The sequence below is a fragment of the Myxocyprinus asiaticus genome, chromosome 8, assembly GCF_019703515.2.
Source record: "Myxocyprinus asiaticus isolate MX2 ecotype Aquarium Trade chromosome 8, UBuf_Myxa_2, whole genome shotgun sequence".
Taxonomy (NCBI): Eukaryota; Metazoa; Chordata; class Actinopteri; order Cypriniformes; family Catostomidae; genus Myxocyprinus; species Myxocyprinus asiaticus.
In genome coordinates, this window is record NC_059351.1 from 20,180,001 (window position 1) to 20,206,044 (window position 26,044).

General features: G+C 39.1%; 1 protein-coding gene across 5 annotated transcripts in view; it reads right to left on the bottom strand.

Annotated features, from left to right (window-relative positions):
- Positions 1-2,697: 2,697 nt before the first annotated feature.
- Positions 2,698-26,044, bottom strand: part of runx1 (RUNX family transcription factor 1) — a 72,757-nt gene continuing 49,410 nt past the window's right edge. For 4 of the 5 annotated variants that reach the window (XM_051705355.1, XM_051705354.1, XM_051705357.1 and 1 more), the window contains 4 exons: positions 20,617-20,721; positions 12,070-12,219; positions 6,632-6,757; positions 2,698-4,840 (listed from right to left, as the gene is read on the bottom strand). In XM_051705355.1, coding sequence (XP_051561315.1) covers positions 4,329-4,840; positions 6,632-6,757; positions 12,070-12,219; positions 20,617-20,721 — 893 coding nt within the window. In that variant the 3' untranslated portion in view covers positions 2,698-4,328. The remainder of the gene's footprint in view (positions 4,841-6,631; positions 6,758-12,069; positions 12,220-20,616; positions 20,722-26,044) is intronic. The other variant, XM_051705356.1, reaches the window with a different exon arrangement.

Below are 26,044 nucleotides of genomic sequence, written 5' to 3' on the forward strand. Positions count from 1 at the left end.
TTGCCCAGAGCCCCCCTTAATTTTTCCTTAAAATGTGTGGTCAAAAATGCCCTCAAAATTAATCTAATATTCTATTTAATATTCAATTATAGTCCTAGTTATAAATAATGTTTTATGGCATACATTATATAAGTTGATTTAATTCTTGGGTAAGAGGTTATAAATTCTCAATTTGTTTTAATGAACTGATTAAATTGATGTATTTGACACAGCTATGTTTAAAAATTTTTAGGGGTGATTTATTCTTTTTTCTTTTATGAGAGCATATTTTTGTCCAACCTTTTAAAACAAAAGCTGTGTCAAATACATGAGTTTAATGTATATATATTTACACAGTATACACAGATATTGAAATACAGCATATAGATATAGGTATGGTAGGTGTGAACCACTTTGTATTAAAGCGTTTGCCAAATTAAGTGTAAACTGAGATAAAATGTGTGGAGGCCCAAATTACTTAAAACTAAATCATTAAAGAAATGTTTAATTAAATCATTAAATTCATAATGAAATAACTGAAGTATAAAGTATGTATAAAATCATTAAAATAATGATTAAATGACGCTCACATTCTTCACAACATCGTAAGACATGGGGTGGGTTCTTTTGACTCGGGCTAGCAAGCAGCCTTTAACTATTACATTTTCAACAGCCTAGCCACACCCTAGCAACCATCCAATACACCTTAGCAACCCAACACCCTAGACTTTCATTGCAGTTGGCTCAGAGGGATATCTTTGGGTATGAAAATTATAGAGACTTGGGGGTGGGCTCCTTTGACTCAGGCTAGCAAGCAGCCATGAAGAAGCACCCTGCCAACTGCCTAGCCAAGCCTTAATAACCATGCAGAGCACCCCTAGTAACCGTATCACCCATATCTGCACCAGAACATCATAGAGACATGGCAGTGGGCTCTTTTGACTCGGGCTGGCATGCAGCCTTTTCAGTGTCACCCTGGCAACATGTAGAGACATGGGGGTGGGCTCTTTTAACTTGAGGCAGTGTATTGAGGCCATAGTTGGGACATTGTGGTGATGAGCTTTGCCACGGCAAGCACAAAGCTCGCACTTGAATGAAAAATCAACCCAAAGATAATGCTAAAAGTAAACTGGATGCAAACTAGTGCAAAAATAAAATACAATTTATTATACATTTATTGATTTATTTAGTGATTTGATTAATTTAATGATTGAATGTTTTTTTCATACATGACGAATTTATTATGTGTTTAATGATTTATTTAAACATTTATTCAATGATTTAAATTTTGAACAATTTGGCCCTCCATAGTGGTCATCATTAAATCATTAATTTAATGATTTTATATTTTTAAAACGATTTTATCTTGTATTTAACTATTATTTAAAAATATAATTTTAAGTAATTTGGCCTTCCATAAAAATCAACACAAAGAGAATGCAAAAATTAATGCAAACTAGCGCTAAAATGAAATACAATGGACATTGATTTATTTAGTGATTTAATTATAAATGTATTATTTTTTAAATTTTAATTATTATTATTTTCTTTATGATTTCATTATGCATTTGATTATTTATTTAATTTTGTGTAACTTGGTGTGCTGAGTGACTCCACCCAGGTCTCCTAAGAAACCAAATTGGCCTGATTGCTAGGGAGGGTAGAGTTATTAGTGATTAGTGGTTCTCGCTCTCAGTGGGGCGCGTGGTAAGTTGTGCGTGGATCAAGGAGAGTAGCATGAGCCTCCACATGCTGGAAGTCTCCGGTGTCATGCGCAACGAGCCACGTGATAAGATGTGCAGATTGACAGTCTCAGAAGCGGAGGCAACTGAGACTTGTCCTCTGCCACCCGGATTGAGGTGAGTAACTGCTCCACCACAAGGACCTACAAAGTAGTGGGAATTGGGCATTCCAAATTGGGAGAAAAGGGGATACATTTTTTTTTTTTTTTAGTAATTTGGCCCTCCATAAAAAAAAAAACAAACAAAAAAAAAACATATATATATATATATATATATATATATATATATATATATATATATATATATATATATATATATATATAAGGAAAAATAAATAACTATAAAAAATTTTAATATATTAATATAAATATATTTTGAAATAAATATTATTTTCAATATATTTTTATATAGGCCAAATATATATTATTGCCGGATGATGAAAAACAAATAGATGAAAAAGTTGGAGGAAAAAACATTGTAAAAGGGAGAGAAAGAGACAGGTGAATGTGAGATACAGACAGAGAGTCATTATTCTGTGTACTATCTGCAGGCAGAGGGCTGGTCGGGGCTTGTCTGCTAGTCTGTATAAATGCTTCCTGGGTCGAGAATAGTAAATCGACACTGGAGTGGGTGTTCACATGGACACATGCTCGGTAGACAAAAAGTTCTTACTGTATATCAGCGCAAGACGACATGAACCATTTGGAGAAAAGATAACGATTTTAGTTAACATAAAAAACAACATTCACAACCCATTTTTTTCCCCTCTAATGAGCTATTTAGTTGCTAGGGTGTTCTGGGTGTTTGTCAGGGCATTGATATGCAGTAGCAAAGATGTTCTAAATGGCTTTTAGTGCTCTGCTGGGTATTCTGGTGTCTAGATATGGCTCAAGTCCCTCCTTCAATGTAAGTGCCTTAGCAAACACCTCTAATCACAAGAAAGAAATAAAGACACCACACATGGCATAGAAAGCTGTTTCTTCACAACAAAGTGTTTTATTCCCTCCCAAAAAGAAAAAACAAAACAAGTGTGATTTTTTTAGCTGCATTTTGAAAAAGTTTTGCCAGTTTCACAATAGTAGAAGTTGTGAAGAGTGTCGTGTGTTAGGCAATCAATGTCATTTTCAAACCGCCATTGACCTGTAAATTATTTTACAATCTATTTACATAGAAAGGAGGTACATGATTCTTCCATCTTGTATCCAGCCAACCGCCAAACCACTCAATCAGAAAAGTTGAATTCACAGACACCATGTTGCGCTGTAAATCTTGCGAAGAGAAAGACCGTGAAAGGCAGTGACAGGATAAAAGTCTCGTAAACCTGGAAATGTACAGAGTCAAACTTCTGTTTAAACTCTTAAGAGCATCTTGCCATTGGCAAAGACTTTGTTTTGTTCTAGTTAGTGCTCTTTCTTGGCTACAGTGTGTCACTAAGTGTGTTGAGAAAACAGAAGGCCAGGGTCTTTGAAGTGTATGGTCAAAAAAATCTATCAACTTATACAAATCAAGTGTTGATTTCTGGCACTAAATTCATTGGCTAATAAATTAAATCATAAACTGTGAACATTTTGCTTCTACACATATGGGGTGATTGCAGATCGTTTCAGAAGTTTACGACCCAAAGCATACTCTACACAAAAATATGAATGCAAACACGTCCTAGCTATGCAAGCTTGATTTCATTCGACATTGCATTTGAAAATGTGTCAAATCTTAATTTATGGTGCAACATTTGCATTTTTTAGCATTGCCACAAGGACTACTATGATGGACATTAACATAAACAGCCTTCTATGGTCAGCTTTTTCATTCGGATCAACTGCTGTCATAGCGAATCGACAGTTTGAAGAGAATCTTACCGAGTAAGTTATTTAATAAACTTTTCACAGTTGTCATGTTTATAGCTAGCTACCTAAATAATAACACATCTGATTTAATGGCACAGAAATGTGAGGCTAACTATCGCCCCCTTGAGTACTGAGTAGAAATGAACTGATATTCTTTGTTATGACCGATAATGATCATTTTTATGTTTAAGTGTCCGATAAATGCAGGACAATTGATTTTTAAATATGGTTTTATTTCTGCTTTTTGAAAAATATCAAACAGATTATTGGTTCATCTTTAGTGATGAGGTTTGTTACTGCTACAGTAACGTAAGAATGTAAATTTATATTACATTGTATGTACAAATGAACCGTGTGTTTGCGATGCATTAGCCAAGCATTCACGCTTGTGCACTTTTGTAAAGTATGTTTCTGGCCTCAGACGATGCACGGTGACATTTTATATGACACAGAAGAGATTGAAGGGGAAACAGTGCTAAAAATATGGCTGACACTGGTGAACAATGTTGTACAATGATGACAAGACCAACAACAGTAATAATAATAAAACAATCATAATAAAAATGACAACGACAATATTATTAATAATACAAACTAGCCACAAATTTTATTTAGAAAAACTAACGAGTCTCATGCTGTGCTGTGAAAAAAAAAGTCAGTCCTTCAATTCCTTTAATCCAATCTGAAACCACCTTGTTAAGCTGCCTACGTCCTATTGGTCAACCCGACTGTCCATCAACCTGTAAAAGCGTCTTAGTTTTCAATATGGCCTCCACACGGCTTCAACTGACATGCTAGTTGGCGAACTACTATGGCTCCCTTCAGTCTCCACGACAACATCGCTCTGATTGGGCAGAGAGGGGTGGAGGAGGGCGGAGCCTGTCGAGGCGTTGGTGCATGGCGGTAAGATCCGTGGTGGTGAGCGCTCGCCGCCGCCTCCCCCTGGCATCATGGAGAATTGGTACGACCCGGCAGCACTGCTGTAGTACAGGTGATAGGGTGAAGAACTCGCCTGGAAGGGTCCTCCCTGACCCGGGGACGACCCCGAGGGGTACGTGGGCGGTAAGTATGTGTGATAACGTCCAGCAGCGGTCGTCATAGCTGACATACCAATGCCGATAGCGTTGGTGACGGAGGTGGGGGTGTAGGTAAATGCGCCGGTGGGGTAGGGCACACGTGGGTCTGAGAAACGCCCATCAGGTAGAGAGGGCAGGGACGGAAATGTGCGCTCCAGGCCCACACGCGGGTCAGTGAACGCAGTCAGATCAGGACCTGCAGGAAGAAAAACATTTTGTTCAGTTATTGTGGTAATAAAAGGTAAAAAGCTTATTGGTTCAACAAGTTTAGTGCATGATCCAGTTTTTGCTCCATAAAACACATTACTGTAAATCACATACAGGATTTAGACATTACTTTTATAATTCAACCATTAAATTCAGTTTGTTAAAGGATTAGTTCACCCAGCAATGAAAATGCTCTTATCATTCACTCACACTTATGCCATCCCAGATGTGTATGACTTTCTTTCATTTGCTGAACTCAAAAGAAGAATATCTCAGCTCTTTTGGTCCATATAATGCAAGTGAATGGGTGCCAAAACTTTGAAGCTCAAAAAAATAACAAAGTCAGCATAAAAGTAATCCATAAGACTCCAGTGGTTAAATCCATGTGTTCAGAAGCGATATGATAGGTGTGGGTGAGAAACAGATCGCTTTAACATTCTACTTCTTGTGTTTTTGGTGATTCATATTCTTCATGCATATCGCCCCCATACATGCATATGACTTAAATCTTTCTCACCCACACCCATCATATCACTTCTGAAGATATGGATTTATCATGCATTACTGGAGTCATATGGATTACTTTTATGATGCATTTATGTGCTTTTTGGAGTGTCAAAATTTTGGCACCCATTCACTTGTACTGTTTGGACCAAAAGGCCGGAAATATTCTTCTAAAAATAATAATTTGTGTTCTGCAGAAGAAAGAAAGTCATACACATCTAGGATGGCATGAGGGTGAGAAAATTATGAGATAATTTTCATTTTTGGGTGAACTATCCCTTTAAATTTGTACTGGTATGAAAATTTTATCCAAGTGTGGATATTTTGCCACACTTATTCAAAATAACTTTTTTCCTCTTAAAATGCACCATGGTAATACCATGTTTCATGGACATGTACCAAAATAATAAAATGTTTGGGATATTTACCATGATTATGTCATTTATTGGATATGTACCATGTAACATGGCAATACCATGTTTTTTGGCCATGTACCATGGCAATACCATGTTTTTTGGCCACGTACCATGGTAATACCATGTTTTTTGGACATGTCTCATGGTAATATCCCTTATGTCTCCACAACAACGTCGCTCTGAGTGGGCAGAGAGGGGTGCAGGAGGGCGGAGCCTGTGGAGGCGTTGGTGCATGGCGGTAAGATGGTAATATTATGTTTTTTGGATATGTAACATGGTAATACCATGTTTATGGACATGTACCATGGTAATATCATGTTTATTGGCCACGTACCATGGTAATACTATGGTATTTGGACATAGCACAATGGTTATGCCATGTTTTTTGATACATACCATGATTTTCTGACATTAACTTAATAGTAATTGTGGTTTTTGGACAGTATTTGGGCATTACCTTGATAGTAATAATGTTTATGGGGAAATATACCATGGTATTACCATGGTTTTTAGACACTAGTATTGATGGTAATGCCTTTTTCTTTGGACATTTTATGGTAATAACATATTTTCTTGGACATTTACTTTCTAAAATCATGGCTTTTGGAAATTACATGGTAAATGTAAATACCATGTAAATACCATGTGACAGTATATGAATATGGTATGGAATCATTCTAAACCATGGTATATCATGGTACATTGTATATCAAAGTACCATGGTTTTACCATCTAATACCAGCACTGTATTGCCACAGTATTTTTTTTTTTTTATATGGAGCAGCTCTAACAATAGGTCACATAAATACAGTACTATGGTACTACCATGTTTTCTATTTTTTAAATGTACCAATACTTACAGTGTATGGCGTTGCGGCTGGGTGATATGGGTGTCGTCGGGTGAACGGTTGGGGTGGAGATGGGGCCCAGGTACGGGTATGACTGCTCGTAAGACCAGGACGGAGATGTTTGCATCTGTCTAGAATCTACAAAAGGAGACATTTATATTAAATTAATGACAAAGTTTTATGACTGTTCCATTTGTGTAGCTCATCCAAGAATTACACCCACAAAAATATAGAAATATTGTTAACTGTTAATAAGAACACAGACATCAACATACACCTGTACACCTGTGTACACACACACATACACACACACACACACACACACACACACACACACACACACACACACACACACACACACACACACCATTTTATGCATTCCAGTTTTTCCAGTACTTTTTCCAGTGAAAGCTTAAAGGAAAACTTGTAAAAACACCCAAAATGTCATTCCAAACCTGGTGACTTACTTTCTTCTGTGGAACATGAATAGAGATGTTTAGCAGAATGTTCACTCTTCTTTTTCCATTCAATGAAAGCATTTACTGACAAGCTCCGATAATGACATAAAAGCACCATAAAAGTAGTCTATGAGCTTTGTGCCATCAGAAGGGAAGATTTTAATCAAATAACGACTTAAATTTGATCCGTTGATGAAACTATTGTATGGCTTCAGAAGACTTGGAATATAAGGAGTTATAAGGAATACTTTAATGGTGCTCTTTGGAGCTTGACCATATAAATCACCATCCAGTTTCATTCAATGGAAAAGTGTAGCATGTAACATTCTTTGAAACATTTCCTTTTGTGTTCCACAGAAGTAATAAGGTCATATGGGTTTGGAGCAACATAAGGGTGAGTAAATGATCACAGAATTGTCATTTTTGGGCCTTGTCTGCACATATGTGCCAATTAAAGTCATACAAGATAAACAAAGGTATACTGAATAATAGAGCGAGAGGAAAACAGGGCTGTTATGACACATTTTCTCAGTGTGGGTTTGGCTCTTTCTCTCCCTACGGTCTCATAAATGCTCGCCTGACTTCCAGACAGAAGGGGAGGTCGGCCCATCAGAGAGGAAGCAAATTATGCACAGCGGCCAAAGAGTGTGTGGCCCGTTTCAAGTGCAGCCAGACCAAGGCCCACTGCCAGGCCCCCCTAGAAGCCCCCTCCTTTCCTGCCTTCCCTCCCCAGGCTCGGTGCTTGTAATTTGGGGCATGAGTCACACATGGCTGGGTGGGTGGCTGGAAGCAGATTCGGGCATCCAGTGCAAGCGAGGCTCAATAATTTTTTACTGAGCTCACACACACACACAGCTACTAAATGTAGAGGAATGTAGGCTAAAAAACTTATTATGCACAAACATACACATAAATGCTGTTAAAGGAATAGTTTATTCCAAAAAATGACTTACTTTCTTCTATAGCACACAAAAGAAGGAATTTTTTAGAATATCTGAGCTGCTTGTTCCAGTATTATTTTTTCTCGTCATATTTTCGTCAACAGTATGTTTGAATTAATATTGTTTAATTTTGGTTATGATGCTTCTTTTTTGTCTTGTTATTTACTGACAAGATTAACACTGCTTGACCGATATGGTCACTACAAACTGTTGTTGTTTGGAAAAGAGTTGCATTAAGATTCCTCAAAATGCACCCTTTTGTGTTGTACAAAAAAAAAAAAAAAAAAAGAGCAAACTGTTTTGGAATGATGTGAGGGGTGAGTAAACAATGACAACATTTTAGAAACTAGTGAACTTGTTTCAAAAGCAGAGAATAATACGATTATTTAAAATATCTTGTAAACACGGTTTTCTTGCGTGGTCAGATTGTAAAAAATATGCCTATTTGGTAGTTATCAGCGTATTGGTATATATGTAAACTTGGGAAAGTGTTCCCGTAATGAGTCAGACTGTTTAGTATGAAAATATGTCTTTTGGAAGTGGATTTTAAATGATTTTTTAAAAAAATATATTTATTCATCAATTCATCGGAATGATCAAAGTTAAGACTTTGTTGCTAAAGTCTCTATTATCAGGCAAGAGACATTTCCTGCTTCATATTCCAGCTTCCAAGATTCCCTCCAGGCAATTTCAAATGTTTTTAATCCTTCTGGAAAACAAATTGTGGATATCAAAGTATCTGTGTGACATCCAATAACTTTTTTGCATGCATTACGTTACATCGGAAGGCGATGCCAAAAATCTTTCTCTGAATACATTTCTGTCCAATCTTCCCTATCTGCACACACTCTCCATTGCAGCAAATATGTAGCGAGCTCTGTCTGCAAATTCTTACACGAACAAGAGTTGTAAACTTCTTTAAATATATAAGCTTCCTCAAATTTGCACGAACCACAGCCTGTTCAAACACATTGACACACAAACAAACAGATACACACTCCGTGGCACCAGCTGCTTTTGATTTTCTGTAGTATGAAAAGAGAAGTAGCATAGAAAAAAGAGAGAGAGAAAAAGCTCTTGAATGACTTAACGGTTTCCGTTGGCAGCAATCCCGCTGTTATTTCTGCCGGTTGGATCAGAGGGAAGCACGTGGCAGGAGACATTCTGTTCTCGGTTTGTCTACTACTGCCTTTCATCACACCATCATCATGCCATTTCTCTCTTACTGTACCCATTTAATTTTATTGCTCATACATTGCTCTTTCATAGCTTAAGGGACAAATGAAAGTTAACACTCGAACCATCTGTAGACTGTCTGCCTCACTGTTCTGGTTCTCTCTTTTTAATTTAATCAATTTATTTCCATAAACAATATCAAGCTGCACTAGATTTGGTTGCCCTTTGAATGAGAGATTTTCACACAGGCCTGCTTCCTGTCAAATATGTTTCTCTTCCTCTTTTCTGTGGTCTACTTCCTCCCCACTTCGCACATGCAAGGTGCTTGCTCTGACAATCGTTCTGTCAATGTCACCTTACTCCCATCTGCGCTCATTAAGAGGAAGAGAAACTAACAGGATCTCGGTAATTCAGAGGTGGAGGCCTGTGTTTTGGACTTGCCGGATTGGGAAATGTTTAAAACAATAAGTGAAAGCAGAAGTGCTGCTGGTGACATAATTATAGCTCTCATCGGCTCAGTTCTTAAAAGATCGGCCCTAGTTTCAAAAGTATTTGGACACTTAAGTCACACTTAAAAATGTCTGAATGTCATTGCATTAGATAACAAAATATCAAAGCAATTGACATTTATTTGAAAGAGAGAGAGCACAAGCACACTCTTCAAATTCCTGAGAAAAACATTTCACGTATGAAATCATAAAAAAATATATAGTGTTGACATGCACTTTCATATTTTGTTATCTAATGCAATGACATTCTGACATTTTTAAATGTGAACTGTATAATACGTAGATACTATTAGGCTTGGATGAACATGGAAACTTTCCTGGGCTAATTTTAGGGAAAAACCTGCAGAATGGATTTTAATTTAGTAAAATGTGTTAAATGGAGCTGACAGTACTTAAAGTTTAAGTTATTGCATTAAAGACAGATAGGCAGAGTGCAACAGCAGGATTTAAAAGAAGTTGAATATCAAGACTTTGGGCTTTTGACAATATTGTTTCACTTTCCAGTTGTGTGAAATTTCAATTTACTAGTTTAAATTGAAACCATTTCTACATGAGAGAATGTTTAAGTTTCACTTCTTTGCTGTATGAAACAAAAGAAACGGTGAAAGAGCAAAGAAATATTTGTGGAGCTTTGCTGATTATTATTGTGGCCTAAACTTTCCCTTCCAGTGCAAGTGTGTCTGTCTCTGTGTGTGTGTGTGTGTGTGTGTGTGTGTGTGTGTGTGTATGTGGACATGCTCTGGCATGCTCGTCTAAGCTCCAATCAAAGGTGGCCTTGTTCTCTATATTTGTTATGTCTGAACGTCCGATGATGTGTGATGTGTCCCTACTTCCCCCCCCGTCACCTGCCAGGAACAAGCAGAACCAATAACAACCAAAGTGCCACACACACTCACACAAACACACCCAAGTGCACTTCCACTACTCCCGAACCAGTAAAAAATCACTGGAAAAGAATCGGATAAAGTACAGACTTATGCAAATGCATGAAACAGGAGTGTTTGTGGGACATTCTGAATACATATTCCCAATTCATAAAAGCAATTACTGTGACTTTACTAATTATTCTAATAACTCTAAAAACTCCAAAAACTCTCTACAGTGAGTTTAGGATAATCTAATTTAATTCTAATCAAACAGAATAGAAAAGATTATCAGAAACAACTTGGACATGACAAAATACTGTAGAACAACAGAACAGAAACTGATTGAATCAAATCAAATCTAATAGAGCAACAAAGCAGAATAGATACAAATAGAATAGAACAGAGCAACAGAAGAGAATAGGATAGAACATAATAGAACAACAAAGCAGAAGAGAACCAAACAGAAAAGACTAGAATAACAGACAAAAACAGAATAGAACAATATAACTAAATAGAATCAAATCAAATAGAATAAAGCAACAGAGCAGAACAGAAAAAGATAAGGTAGAATAGAATAGAGCATCAGAACAGAGTCAGAGAGAATAGAAAAACAAGAAGAGAACTAAAATGAATAGAATAGAACAACAGACATAAAATAGAATAGAATACAATAGAATAGAAAAACAGAGCAACAGAAAAGAATCAGCTAGAACACAACAGAACAACAAAGCAGAAGAGAACCAAACAGAAAATAATAGAATAACAGACCAGAATAAAATAAAAAAGAACAGAATAGACCAGAAAAAACAGAACAGAATCAGATAGAATCAATTTAAATCTAACAGAGAAAAATAGCACCAAATATACAGTATATAGAATAGAATAGAGCAACAGAAAAGGATAGAACAAAATAGAACAACAAGCACAAGTGAAACAAACAGATTAGAACAGAATAGAATAATGGACCAGAATAGAGTGGTTCCCAACCCTGTTCCTGAAGGACCCCCAACACTACACATTTTGGATATCTCCCTAATTAAACACACCTGATTCAGCTCATCAGCTCCTTAGTGGAGACTCCAAAACCTAAATTGGGTGTGTCAGAAAAGGGAGATATGCAAAATGTGCAGTGTTGGGGGGCCTCCAGGAACAGGGTTGGGAACCACTAGAACAATAGAACAGAATCAGATATAATAAAATAAAATTGAGAAAAGCAACACAGCAGAATAGAAACACATAGAATAGAATAGAGCAACAGAAAAGAATCAGAAACAGAACTAGAACAACAAAGCAAAAGAGAACCAAAAAGAACAGAATAGAACAACAGGCCAGAATAGACCAGAAAAAACAATAATAGAGCAACAAAGCAGAACAGAACCAAATATAGAATAGAATAGAACAGAACAGAATAGCAAAATAAAAAACAAATGTATGGCCTGCTCTACTATTTCTCTTTGTTGTAGGTATATGATCAGACAGAGATTTTCAAGACTAACTCACCAGAAATCTGGCTGTGGGCAGGGTTGCTGAAGGGGGGCGTGTTGAGGGTGGGGCCGTGGTGTGGACTGCACCGCATGGCACTTCGCCTCAACTGCTCAGAGAAAGCTAATGCACTGGGCTTTACAGCTTCATCCTGTTTCTGACGGTGACCTACACACACACACACACACACACACACACACACACACACACACACAGAATGGAGATGAGAGAAAGCGATTTCATTACCTACTGTCCATAAACAGAATCAAAGCCATTTTAAGACACACTACAGTTATTTCACAGGAATTAGACCTATGCAATACAATCTGACTCCTACACACACACACACACACACACACACACACACACACACAAACTCAGGCTCCTGTATCATACAGATTCTACTAATGGAACTAAATAATATGTGTTAAGAAGAAGAGAAGGGAAGAGAAGGGAAGGGAAGCGAAGGGAAGGGAGAGGAGAAGAGAAGAGAAGAGAAGAGAAGAGAAGAGAAGAAAAATTTATTCTGAAGTTTAGGATGAAGTCTGCAGAACAGGAATAGTTTGTCACAGCTCCAGTAGAGAGAGTTTAGAGTTAAATACTTCACTGTAATTTTGCATATAAAGGCTTTTTTATTTGAATGTGTGTTTGAGGCGAGAGGTCTGTCTGTTATACTGAAGTGGGGATGTGACTGCTGTTTCTGTTAATGTGTCTCTCTGCATGTACAGTAAAAAGAGATGTGTGTGTGTGACCTCACACAGAGACCAGGCGAGCATGCGGTTTTAGTGATCACAGGCGATGAGAGAAAAAAGCAGCAGAAAAGTCGCAGCTCACAGCTGTGTGAATCCATCAGCCACACTCATTCACACACACATCGACGTGCACACGAGGGGAGGAAGTCGCGCTGAAATCAGAGAGCGTGTCTGAGCGCTCTGAAGACGAGGCCAGCACATCCACACACACAGACACACAGACAGGGAATATGTGGGGTGGCGACGGTCGTCAGATTCCCGACCGGAATAACGGACCAGCAGGGAATAAACCGGCCACGACCACCAACACAAGAGTACAGCATGATACACACTCATATAAAACCACAATATAAAAACACACACACACTCTTTATACCAGCAAGACAAACAAAAACTACACTAAACCGAAAGATTTCAAAATGTGTTCATATGGATACAAATAGGTATGTTTGGTAAAAGATACATGTTTAAACTAGGGGTGAAAAAAATTATTGTATCATATTGTATCGTACAATACAACGCTCACTATACAATATCATATGTATCGTACGATACATAAACACATTATAATGTAATTAAATCCAAGCAGCGCACCACTGAGAGCTGCAAAACATCTACTGAGGGGGCACCGAGCACTCACAGGAAAAACAGAGCAAAATATCTACAGTACACAGGCGAGAGGATCGATGGCAAATGGCAAGTAGATTGTAGCATTACAGCTTGTTGAATTTGCCATACAACGGTGTCATGTCCCGGTGCTACAGTACATCAAACATGCCGTTTTATTTACACCGACATCACTGTGCAAATCGGTGCATTTGTGATGCAGAAACACAGCAGCAGCAAAGTTGCATTTAACAGCTATCTTCTCCCAGACGACACGGAGCATGACACTGAGCAAGACGCTCGTAAGTAACAAAAACAAAACAAGCTTATTAAAAAATCTGACAATGTAAGAAACCCGCGATTACATGACACTTATTATTCTCTGGTTTTGAGGTCGAAATGTAAACGGGTATGAGCACAACACTTGCGCACATGTTATAAGCCGCAAAAAATATTACGTGTGCCGACCGGTTTTTGCTCAAGCCACTAAATATTATTGGATTATGTACATACATCATAAAACCAGAGGTCAGGTTCTTCTCGAGTTTTTTTTTTTTCACTAAAAAATATGGAAAGAAGTTTTTTCCTTGCTACAGTCACTTTAGCTTGATCACTGGGGGCTTTAAGACATTAAGGTATGACTTTCTATAAAGCTGCTTTGAAACTATGTTTATTGTGAAAAGTGATATACAAATATAAATTAATTGAGTGCAGACAAACACATTTTTCTCAAGAAAAACATTTAAATTGTGAGTTCATACTAGTTTTTCTCATTACAATCAAACAGAATAATGTCCTGGTTACTTGCGTAACCTCCGTTCCCTGATGGAGGGAACGAGACGTTGTGTCGATGTAGTGACACTAGGGGTCACTCTTGGGAGCCCGAGACACCTCTGGTCTTTGATAAAAGGCCAATGAAAATTGGCGAGTGGTATTTGTATGCCACTCCCTCGGACATACGGGTATAAAAGGAGCTGGCGTGCAACCACTCATTCAGGTTTTATGCTGAGGAGCCGAGACAAGGTCCGGCCATTTCAGCGGGTAGTTCAGCATTGTGGCAGGAGGGACACAGATTCCCTCCATCAGGGAACGGAGGTTACGCAAGTAAGCAGGACGTTCCCTATCTGTCACTCACTCGACGTTGTGTCGATGTAGTGACACTAGAGGTCCCTATACAAAACGCCGCAACGGGCTGAACTGTGTTACGTGAACTGGCGGTGTGTGATGGGCAAACCACTGTGTGCCTCGTAGCCAGCGCACCAGGCCGACATGTAACCTCCCCCAACACTGTTATGAGTGTCGAACGGCCCTTTGGGACAAGTTGACTACCCAAAAGATAGAGACAGGCTAGCCCAGTCGTGGCCTTTTTTCCCTTCTTTTTTCCACTCCCTAAAAAAAAGGGGATTATCCGACTGGGCCGACCAGGTCTAGTCGGGAAGTGTCCCTCCAAGGGAAGGACACCGTGGAGACCACACCTCACCCAGAGAGAGGGGAGGTATTTAAGTGGAGATACGTCACATGGTCTTGCCGAGCTATGTCAGAAGTATGTCATGTGGAGAAGTCTCATGGAAGGTCCTACCCAATGGGGGAGGAGTTACTACAAATATGGACTTTTTGTCTGCCCAAGGAAGACGCAGTTTGCCAACAGGGAAACGAATTAACGGAAGATATACATCGCATGGGGTTACCTACGGGGAACCGCCACATGCGGAGCACCTACCCCAGTACAGGGCTTTAGTTAGCATGTGTACTGGGCTGGCAGCGAGTCTCTTTGAAAACTCGACTGCCACAGGGCTCGGAGGAAGTCAACCAGGGAACACAGTTTGTGAACACTACTGGGAGTTAATGACGCATATTTTCAGCTCAGGAAAGGTGAAAGGCGCTATGTGCAAGCGATACACCCGGCCGGCTGTCTCGGACTTACCTGCTTGTATTGCGTGCCACTACATGGGACGAAAACCGGTTCCACCCGGAGGTTGTAGGGCCCAGGAGGCCGCTGCACCCCTGGTAGAATGGGCTCGTAGCCCTACCGGGGGCGGCACGTCCTGGGCGTGATATGCCATAATTATGGCGTCAATGAGCCACTGGGCGATCCTCTGCTTGGAGACAGCGCTTCCTTTCCGCTGTCCACCAAAGCAGACAAAGAGTTAATCAGAGATTCTAAAGCTCTGCGTGCGATCCAAATAGATGCGTAAAGCATGCACCGGACACAGCAACATCAGGGCTGGGTCTGCCTCCTCCTGGGGCAGCGCTCGCAGATTCACCACCCGGTCCTTAAAAGGGGTCGTGGGAACCTTGGCACACAGCCCGGTCGGGGTCTCAGGATCACGTGAGAGTAGCCCGGACCGAACTCCAGGCACGTTTCGCTGACAGAGAACACTTGCAGGTCTCCTACCCTCTTGATGCAGTGAGCGCAGTCAGGAGGGCAGTCTTCAAGGAGATTGCCTTAAGCTCAGCTGACTGCAAAGGCTCAAAGGGGGCTCTCTGTAGACCCTGAAGAACTACAGAGAGGTCCCATGAGGGAACGAGGCGCGGTCTGGAGTGGTTCAGCTTCCTGGTCCCTCTCAGGAACCTGATGATCAGGTTGTGCTTCCCTAAGGACTTACTGTCCACTGTGTCATGGTGTGCTGCTATAGCGGCTATGTACACCTTCAAGGTGGAAGGGGACAGCCGCCCTTCCAACCTGTCCTGCAGGAAGGAAAGCACCAATCTGTATGTGCATCTCTGGGGGTCTTCCCGTCGGGAAGAACACCACTTAGTGAACAGACACCAGCTGGGTGCGCAGGAGCGGAGAGACCGCCGCTGGAGCGCCAATCCTGCAAGGATAAAAAGGTGGACGGTGGTTGTGATGACGGCCGTGCACACCGGTTATGTGACCCAGGGAACAGAGAAAACTGCTCCTAGACGGTGTCGCCGAATAGGCCAACCTGGGAGATAGGGGCAGCAAGGAACCGTGCCTTTTCAGCCTCACCCATCTCGACCAGGTTGTGCCAAAGGTGGCACTCGTGGACCACTAAGGTGGACATCACCCTCCCGAGAGACCGCGCCATGACCTTCGTCACCCGGAGAGTGAGGTCGGTCGCCGAGCGCAGTTCCTGCATCAAATCTGAGGCGGAACTACCCTCGTGCAGTTCTTTTAGCGCCTTGGCTTGGTGGACCTGCAGGAGAGCCATGGTGTGCAGGGCAGAGGTGGCTTGTCCAGCAGCTCTGTAGGCTTTGGCCGTCAGGGATGACGTGAACCTACAGGCCTTGGATGGGAGCTTTGGGTGTCCGCACCAGGTGGCGGCACTCTGCGGGCATAGGTGCACCTTATCCACCGGGGGAATCACCGAATAGCCCCTGGCCTCCCCGTCATCGAGGTAGTGAGGATCGCCCCCAGTGCTAGCCGCGACCGCAACGTTGTCATGGTCATGTTCTCGCAGTGAGTACATGATCCATCCACGAATGCTGTCTGCGCGTGGGTCGCGCCCAGACACGAAAGACAGCGATCGTGACCATCTGAAGTTGAGAGGTAACGACCGCAACCAGGAATAACACACAAACGGAAAGGCATCTTTAAAAAGATGCGTCTTTAAAAAGACGTTCCGTGTGTGCTGCTCTTTTAGAGAAATATACTCTTTTAGAAAAATATAATTTTTTCTGCCGAAGCTCCCAGGGGCGTTCTCTGCAGTGCACCAGTGCAGGGGAGGAAGAAGCCACTGAAAGTCGCCGTCAGATCCAGCAGAGGTGAATGAACAGTCAGCTCAGGAAACATCGACCATTTGGCTCTGAAGAGAAAATCTGAATGAGTGTTTGCACGCCAGCTCCTTTTATACCCGTATGTCCGGGGGAGTGGCATGCAAATACCACTCGCCAATTTTCATTGGCCTTTTATCAAAGACCAGAGGTGTCTCAGGCTCCCAAGAGTGACCCCTAGTGTCACTACATCGACACAACATCGAGTGAGTGACAGATAGGGAAATGCAGTTATATTGTTTAATTTACTTTATTGTAGAGCTCTACTTTTTGTTGCCAATGTCAGACACTGTTGTGTCATTTATGATTTAAAAAACATTTATGCTGAATCCTTGAATAAGTTTGAGTGAAACATTTGTAGGTGCTGTTTTTTTATTGTTTTGTTTTTTAATCGTATTGTATCGTATTGTGAAATTTGTGTATCATTACATGCCTAGTTTAAACTTAATTTTAAGGACAGCCATGGCACCTTAACACTAATAAACCTAACAATTATAATTAGGACTGTCAGTTGATAAAAATGTTTTTTATCGAATTTATCATGATATGTAAATGTATTACTCTAATTAATATCAGTTAATCGCAGATATAAATAAATGCAGATAAAGGCTCTCAAATAACATTAAATAAATGTATAATGATTAAATAATTATAAATAGTTATATTTAAATAAATAAATATGTATGTATATACAGTTGTGCTCAAAAGTTTGCATACCCTTGGAGAATTGGTAATATGTAAATATATTTTTAAACATTTTTAAAGAAAACATGAGTGAGCAGGCAAAACACATTTATTTTATTTCTTATGGGATTCATATTCAGTTGTAGGTTATAACAGAATGGCACAATCATAAAACAAAACATGGCAACAAAGAAAAAAATGAAATGACCCGTTCAAAAGTCTGCATACCCTTAGTTCTTAATACTGTGTATTGCCCCCTTTAGCATCAATGACAGCGTGCAGTCTTTTGTAATAGTTGTCTATGAGGCCCCAAATTCTTGCAGGTGGTATAGGTACCCATTTGTCTTGGCAACATGCCTCCAGGTCATGCAAAGTCTTTGGTAGTCTTGCATGAACCGCACATTTGTGATCTCCCCAGAGTGGCTCGATGATATGAAGGTCAGGAGACTGTGATGGCCACTCCAGAACCTTCACCTTTTTCTGCCATAACCACTGGAGGGTCATCTTGGCCTTGTGCTTAGGGTCATTGTCATGCTGGAATGTCCAAGAGCGTCCCATGTGCAGCTTTCGTGCAGAAGAATGCAAATTATCTGCCAGTATTTTCTGATAACATGCTGCATTCATCTTGTCATCAATTTTCACAAGATTCCCCATGCCTTTAGAGCTCACACACCCCCAAAACATCAGTGAGCCACCACCATGCTTCACAGTGGGGATGATAGGCCTTGTTGACACCTCTCCAAACATAGCGCTTATGGTTGTGACCATAAAGCTCTATTTTGGTCTCGTCACTCCAAATTACAGTGTGCCAGAAGATGTGAGGCATGTCAAGGTGTTGTCGGGCATATTGTAACCGGGCTTTTTTGTGGCATTGGTGCAGTAAAGGCTTCTTTCTGGCAACTCGATCCATGCAGCTCATTTATGTTCAAGTATCGTCGTATTGTGCTCCTTGAAACAACCACACTGTCTTTTCTAGAGCAGCCTGTATTTCTCCTGAGGTTACCTGTGGGTTTTTCTTTGTATCCCGAACAATTCTTCTGGCAGTTGTGGCTGAAATCTTTCTTGGTCTACCTGACCTTGGCTTGGTATCAAGAGATCCCCGAATTTTCCACTTCTTAATAAGTGATTGAACATTACTGACTGGTATTTTCAAGGCTTTGGATATCTTTTTATATCCTTTTCCATCTTTATAAATTTCCATTTCCTTGTTACGCAGGTCTTTTGACAGTTCTTTTCTGCTCCCCATGGCTCAGTATCTAGCCTATTCAGTGCATCCACGTGAGAGCTAACAAACTCATTGACTATTTATACACAGACACTAATCGCAATTTAAAAAGCCCCAGGAGTCGGAATTTAACCTTTAATTGCCATTTAAACCTGTGTGTGTCACCTTGTGTGTCTGTAACAAGGCCAAACATTCAAGGGTATGTAAACTTTTGATCAGGGCCATTTGGGTGATTTCTGTTATCATTATGATTTAAAAAGGAGCCAAACAACTATGTGATAATAAATGGCTTCATATAATCACAATCCTTAAATAAAAGACAGTATTTTGAATGATCAGTCATATTTTTAAAATCAATGCCAAAATTTCACAATTTCTGACAGGGTATGCAAACTTTTGAGCACAATTGTGTAATATAATAAATATTATATATATATATATATATATATATATATATATATATATATATATATATATATATATATATATATATAATTTAGAGAATTAAAATGCATTACATGATAGTGGCAGACAAGTAAATTGATGAGACAATACAAAAAGTGGATTTAGAAGGCAATATATATATATTTTTTCAATATTATTGACAATAAGCCTATGATTGGCTATCAGCAATCCATTTTGCAACTGAATTCATCAATCTTTCAGAGATACATTTATTATGAGGGCTTTAGGACATGTCAATGTACGCACTTTTGGAGTGTCTTACTTTGGTTGTGTCGCATCATAAACACAGCGTTTTTAGGTTGCTATGTCAAGTTAAACACTTTAAAACTTAGAAAAACAAGATTGCATGATCCCTGCATTCAGAATTGCACTTTGGCCTGCAGTGTTTAAACGCAAGAACGCATCCTCAACTTGTGCTGTCTTTTGTTGGTAAGTGTGGTTTGTTCTCTGTAGAGCTGTGTATTGCCTATACAGCTGGAGTTTCGTTTACTGCGCCCTGATGAAAACACGTGGTCCTTCAAGCTTGAACTGCTCTGATGGTAGGACTATTCTTACAGTCTGGGGACATTATTATCTTTTTACGCATTCTTTTTTATATAATTAACTGCACTGAATTAACACGTTAAATTGACATTCCTTATTATAATTTTAAAAAAGTAATATAATTTATGTATCAATTTGGTAAAATAAAATTCATGTCTTAGTATTTCATATTTATGAAACTGTTTTAAACAAAAACAATGCTACTTTCAAAAAAGTACCATGGTATTTTTTTGAAGCACCTTGGAGTACAATGTAAATACTATGGTACACAAATAGTAAAGATTCACTGCCATAATAAATATTAAAGTACCATGGTATTACTGTCTGTGCAATGGTACTGCCACAGTACTTACTATATTTTAGGGGCATTAAAACCGTTCAGTCAACAAACGTACTGAAAATCTCTAGTATGGTTTGTTTGCGGACACCACTAGCTTTGATATTTTGTAATCTAATACAATAAAATGCATACATTTAGAGTGACTAGAGTGACGTCCAAATACTTTTTGGGGCTATTGTGTATGGCATTAATACTAATGAGTGATTGTAACTCACGGCGTGGCTCTCTAGGTCCGTCCACCGTTATCTTAATGGCTCTCTGATATGTGGCCACCTGAGGAGGGTTTGTGAAGACGGTGATAGTCAGAGTGAAGCTCTTTCCTGAAAAACACAAACACATGTAAAAAATACAGATAAGGCATATAGATGTGCCTTCAACATTTGCAGAATTAATTTAGCATATTTTCTTTGGAATTTACAGTATTTATTATTTCATGTAGTATGTAAATGATGTGTTCAAGATGCATATATACAGAATGAATTCTTGTCTTCATAAACAGCTAGACAAAGTGCAACGGAATCGAACGCAGGAGTCTCAAGATGCGCATATTGTGCGAGGTGCAAAAAATACTGTGAGAATTTATAAATTGCCTTTGTTGTGTCTTTAAATGCATCGAGTTGAGACAGTACAGCAGAGTCTCAGGCCAATGACCAGGTCATGTGACCGCATCCCTAAATAAACAGAGAACGGAACTGTGACTGCAATAATACAAAGTCAGACAGAATTCACTCCTCATAAATGTACACATGCATAGAGAGTCTCAAAATACTGAACACACATGCATGTGTATACAGATCCACTTGTAAACATCAATACACCCTCTTAAAAATAAACATTCAATCTTGCAATACCTGTCAAGAAAATGTCTGGATCATATTCCTGAAAATCAACAGACATAAATGAGGCCTATTTTAGGGCCGCTACTTTTTTTGCTTAGTGATATTATTTTCATTCTTATTCTTTTACATAAGTACTGTCTACATTACAATTAAAATTTTGAAAAGAAACCACACGTTAATTTACAAGTTGTGTAAACTACTTGAGGGAAAATGTTCACCTGTTGCCAAATTTACCTGCCAGTAGAAATAACAGTATCAATGGTAAGCTCATTGTGCTTTCCATTTTGTTCAGTATCAGGCAGTACATTGAAAAAAATGACAAGTACTGTCATTATTTACTTTATTATAGATATTACAAAAACCTTTCATGTTTGGTTTGAAGTCTTTCAGATAATGAACATTTAGTTATGTGCTAGTGTTGCAAAACTTCAGAAGTTGAATTTGCGTCGCAGCTAGGACACGGTACAGGTATCAAACTCGGGGCACATCGATGCGGTTCAGGCGGCAGACAGTACACACAAAAGTTACCAAGGTTTTTCCCTACTTCAAGACTGAACAAGGCTAGAGTAAATAATATGTGTCCTCTGATAATGATTTGGGTCGAATTTAATGGAAAATATGCGAGTTGCGCTCCGTGCCGCGGCAGAAATTTGAGCAGTCTCCGGAGTCATAGCTGGGCACCGCCGGCAGATGTCGAGAGGCAGCGGTGGTGTGTGCACCTTAATGGAAAAGAGTTGTTTCGAATTTTAGAATGCATCATGTCATCATGTCGTTAATTCAAACTCAAACTGTCAAAAAAGTTAAATGTAAACAAACACAGGGATTTTAAATTTACTCGCTCTCTTGCATTTCTAGCTAGCTGGCTGTTTGTTGTGAGGTCTGTAAAACCTGTAAACCTCAAGCTTTGAAAACTTTTTTAAGCATTAAGGCCAGGCTTTGTCAAGCCAACATACCTATCTAATTATAATATTACAATTCGATTTGACATTTTTGCACAGATTTATAATGAGCTTGTCATGTTGTGACTGATATCATGCTCTGAAACAGAGTGAATGCCTTACTAAAACAATAATTCGTCTTTTTAAAATAGCATGCAAGCGCTTTAGTCTGACTGAAATCGTACCATTTTTGCAAAATCAGACTAACAGACCTTGAAAACGCCATTATAGCTCCACATAGGCCAGCATGTATACATGTTAATCGGACCACAATTGACCTGAATGTTGTGGGTACTGGGGTCTGTACCCACAATTCCTCATGCATGTTTAGCATGTTACTCATCGCTATGACGATGAGATGGACTCCAGGGAGACAGCAGCTTGTGTGCCAATGGCGGGTTTAAGTTACACGCTACTAAACGGGCCTAACCAAGCCAGCCAATGCAGGGTACAGCTACACACACACAAACACACATGCTTGTTGTGATTCAACCCAAAAAATAAAGCTGGGAAAAACTCCAAACTGTTCACAAAAATCTGACAAACTCAGATGTGCGCACACACAATACACCTACAAATACAAGCAATGCCAAGGATCAGCACTCTAGTCCGACCACACACACCCTGCCCTTGCCAGTTGCTATTCTAAGCACAGTCGCTGTGACAACACACTCTACTTCTGTCTGAAATGATCTCACCTCACACACACACACACACAATCACTAACATTTATACGTAAACAGCCACATTTATCCATTACTAATCGCATTACATTCATGCAAAACTTACTTACAGTAGTAATACATCTTGTTCCTTATAAACAGCTCAACTATAACATACTGCATTGCTATTCTGCATTTGTCATACAACAAATAATATTATACTTACAAAAATTACCAGGGCATTACTGTGCTTTTTGGATATGGTACCATGATAACAATGATTTTTTTTGGGACAAGTACCATGGTATTACCATGTTTTTTTGAATAAGGTACTATGGTAATACTGTGATTTTTTCACATGGTGGCATGTATCATGGTAATACTGTGTTTTTGTACATGATAATGCAGTGATATTATTGAAGTACCTAGAGTACAATGATATTTGTGAAAGTACTATGGTATTACCATATTTTTGGGATATGGTCCCAAAGTAGTACCATATTTTTTTCACATGGTGCCATGTATCACAGTAATACTGTGTTTTCTGGACATGTACCATGATAGGACAGTGATATTCTTTGAAGTATCTTGGAGTACCATGGTATGTGTTGGAAGAACCACGGTATTACCATGGTTTTTTGGACAACGCATCATGACAATACCATATTTTTGGACATGTAGTGCCATGGTAATAACATTGTACTATATTAAGTATCTTGACATACCATGTAAATACCAAGATATATAAATATGTTAATCATTAAGTACTGTACCATGGTATATATATCAAAATACCATAGAATTATCATGGTTGTTCTGACATTTTACCATGATTTTTTTTTTCATATACTATGGTAAAACCATGGTATATTTACAAGTACATTGGAGTACCATGTAAATACCATGGTATTTAAATCACTCAGTACTGTGTTACAGTATATCAAAGTACCATAGTATGTCACAGTACTTCTTTCTTTGTAAGGGTCTATTTGAGTTTTAAGATATAAAGAACTCTCGTATCAAAAAGGAAAATTAGCAAATGCAAAACAGGGATTCCTCTGTTCCTCTGTCTACAATAACTACAAAAACTTCTGTATCTAGTATCTGGATGGGAGATATCCAGTTTGAGAAAAGCAGACAGTCACTGTCCACAGATCCAAGAAGTACATGCCGTTCTTCAGGGGATGTCCCAAAACTGAGTTTGTGTGTGGGGGATTTGCTTATAATTTGTTTATAAGTGTGTTGGAGGGTATTGCATGGTGTACACATGGACAATAAGTCAAACTGACAAAACAAGAAAGTGTATTTTGTGCATACTGTGTGTCTCAGGATGTCACACTACAAAAATCTTTATTTATTCATTTATTTATTTTTAAATCAGTGTGTGTCTAGTTTTCCAGTAAAAACATCTAAACCTCCTTAAAACAAAAGATTGCCAATAGGACAGTAAAAATAAATGATATTCAATCTATATTCTCAGAAAACAATTCCAAATATCTTGTTTTGGGGATATTTAGATATTTTTACTGGAAAACAAAAATTAAAAATACAGATTAAGATTATTTTTTTGCAGCTCAAGTGAATCAACAGACTGCGATGCTGCGAAAACAACAAAGATGAATGGATATAAAAGAGAAAGACACACAGATGCAGTCTTTGATGTCTTATCTACATGTCTTAACTGATCAAAAACCATAAGTACTCCACCACAGTAGCAATAAAGAGTGAGTAGATGTGTGTGGGTGTGTGTAGTTTACATTTCTCTCTTACTTAATGTGCTCTCTAGATTTTTTTAACCCGCACTCTTTTCTGGCACTAACCCTAATCACTTCCATCACTGTAAAGTGCAGCTGCTCTCCCTCCCCAATACACACACACACACATACACACACCATAAGCATCGCTCTTATAAACAGTCTGTGTGGATGTGCATGTCAGAAATGCACTAGTGTGTGCACATTCTGTCCGAAACAAGGATCTTTATTCAGCAGAATTGAACATGGGGGGGGGGTGGGATGGGTCATAAACTCACAAACATAAGATGCCATTCACACAATTTAAAATTTTCAGTGCATACTGTCTACGATCAATGGTATGTGAGCACAGTTACAATCACTGACTTAGTTCCCAAATCCTGTCTTTTTCTCTATTACACATGTGTGATCAAATGAAGACAAAGATAAGAGGGAATGGGATAAAAGAGTGTGTTAACATTTGTCTTTTTATCTCAAGTCAGGGCATGTACAGTAGGTTTAAGGCAGCAGTGTTGGCATTGAGGACTATATCAGCGAAATCACAATGGGCCTAGAATAGAGCCTTGTGGGACACCACATTTCCCAGAAGATGCGTGTGTGTGTGTGTGTGTGGGGGGGGGGGCAGGTTTAAGTGGTTTACGAGGATTTTTTTAGGTTACAAACTGGTCATTACAAGGGTATTATGCTATAAATGTGGTTTATGAGGACATTTCTAGTGTCCCCATAATTCAAAGCGCTTAAAAAAATATACTAAACTATGTTTTATTGAAAATGTAAAAATGCAGAAAGTTTTTTTGTGAGGGTTAGGTTTAGGGGTAGGGTTAGGCGATAGAATCTATAGTTTGTAAAGTATAAAAATCATTATGTCTATGGAGAGTCCTCATAATGATAGCTGCACCAACATGTGTGTGTGTGTGTGTTTGTGTGTCACAAAAGAAAATACCTTAACAAATGCCATGTGTTCTTTCAAACCAAAGGTGCTCTTTGTAGCCTCAGTATCAAATATCAAAATATTTTTGGATAATTTCTATAAAATCCCACCTAAAATTACTCAAACACACATTACACCCCTAGACTCGTATTGGAAAATATGCGGATGGCAACAGTTGCTAACAAAGAATTGTTTAGAAACACTTTTAAGGCGGGGCTTAGCAAAGGGTCAATTCCTCCAACTTTCTTAATGAAATGCTCGCATATCTAATTACCATCTTGACCAGAAATAAAAATTTAGGATCTGTTTCTATATCCGAGACAGTTATGCATTACTGTGATGTATAGCAGCTCCACCCCAGACCACAGTTAAAAAGTCAGGTGGTTGTTTAACTAGCTGTACAAAGGGTTGAATAGGGTCTGGATCCTAGTGTACATAGAGGCTTGTGTTTTAAATAGATAACAGTAGTATTTGACTGCACCTGATATTGTCTGACTGTCAGCCGGACACCTATCAGAT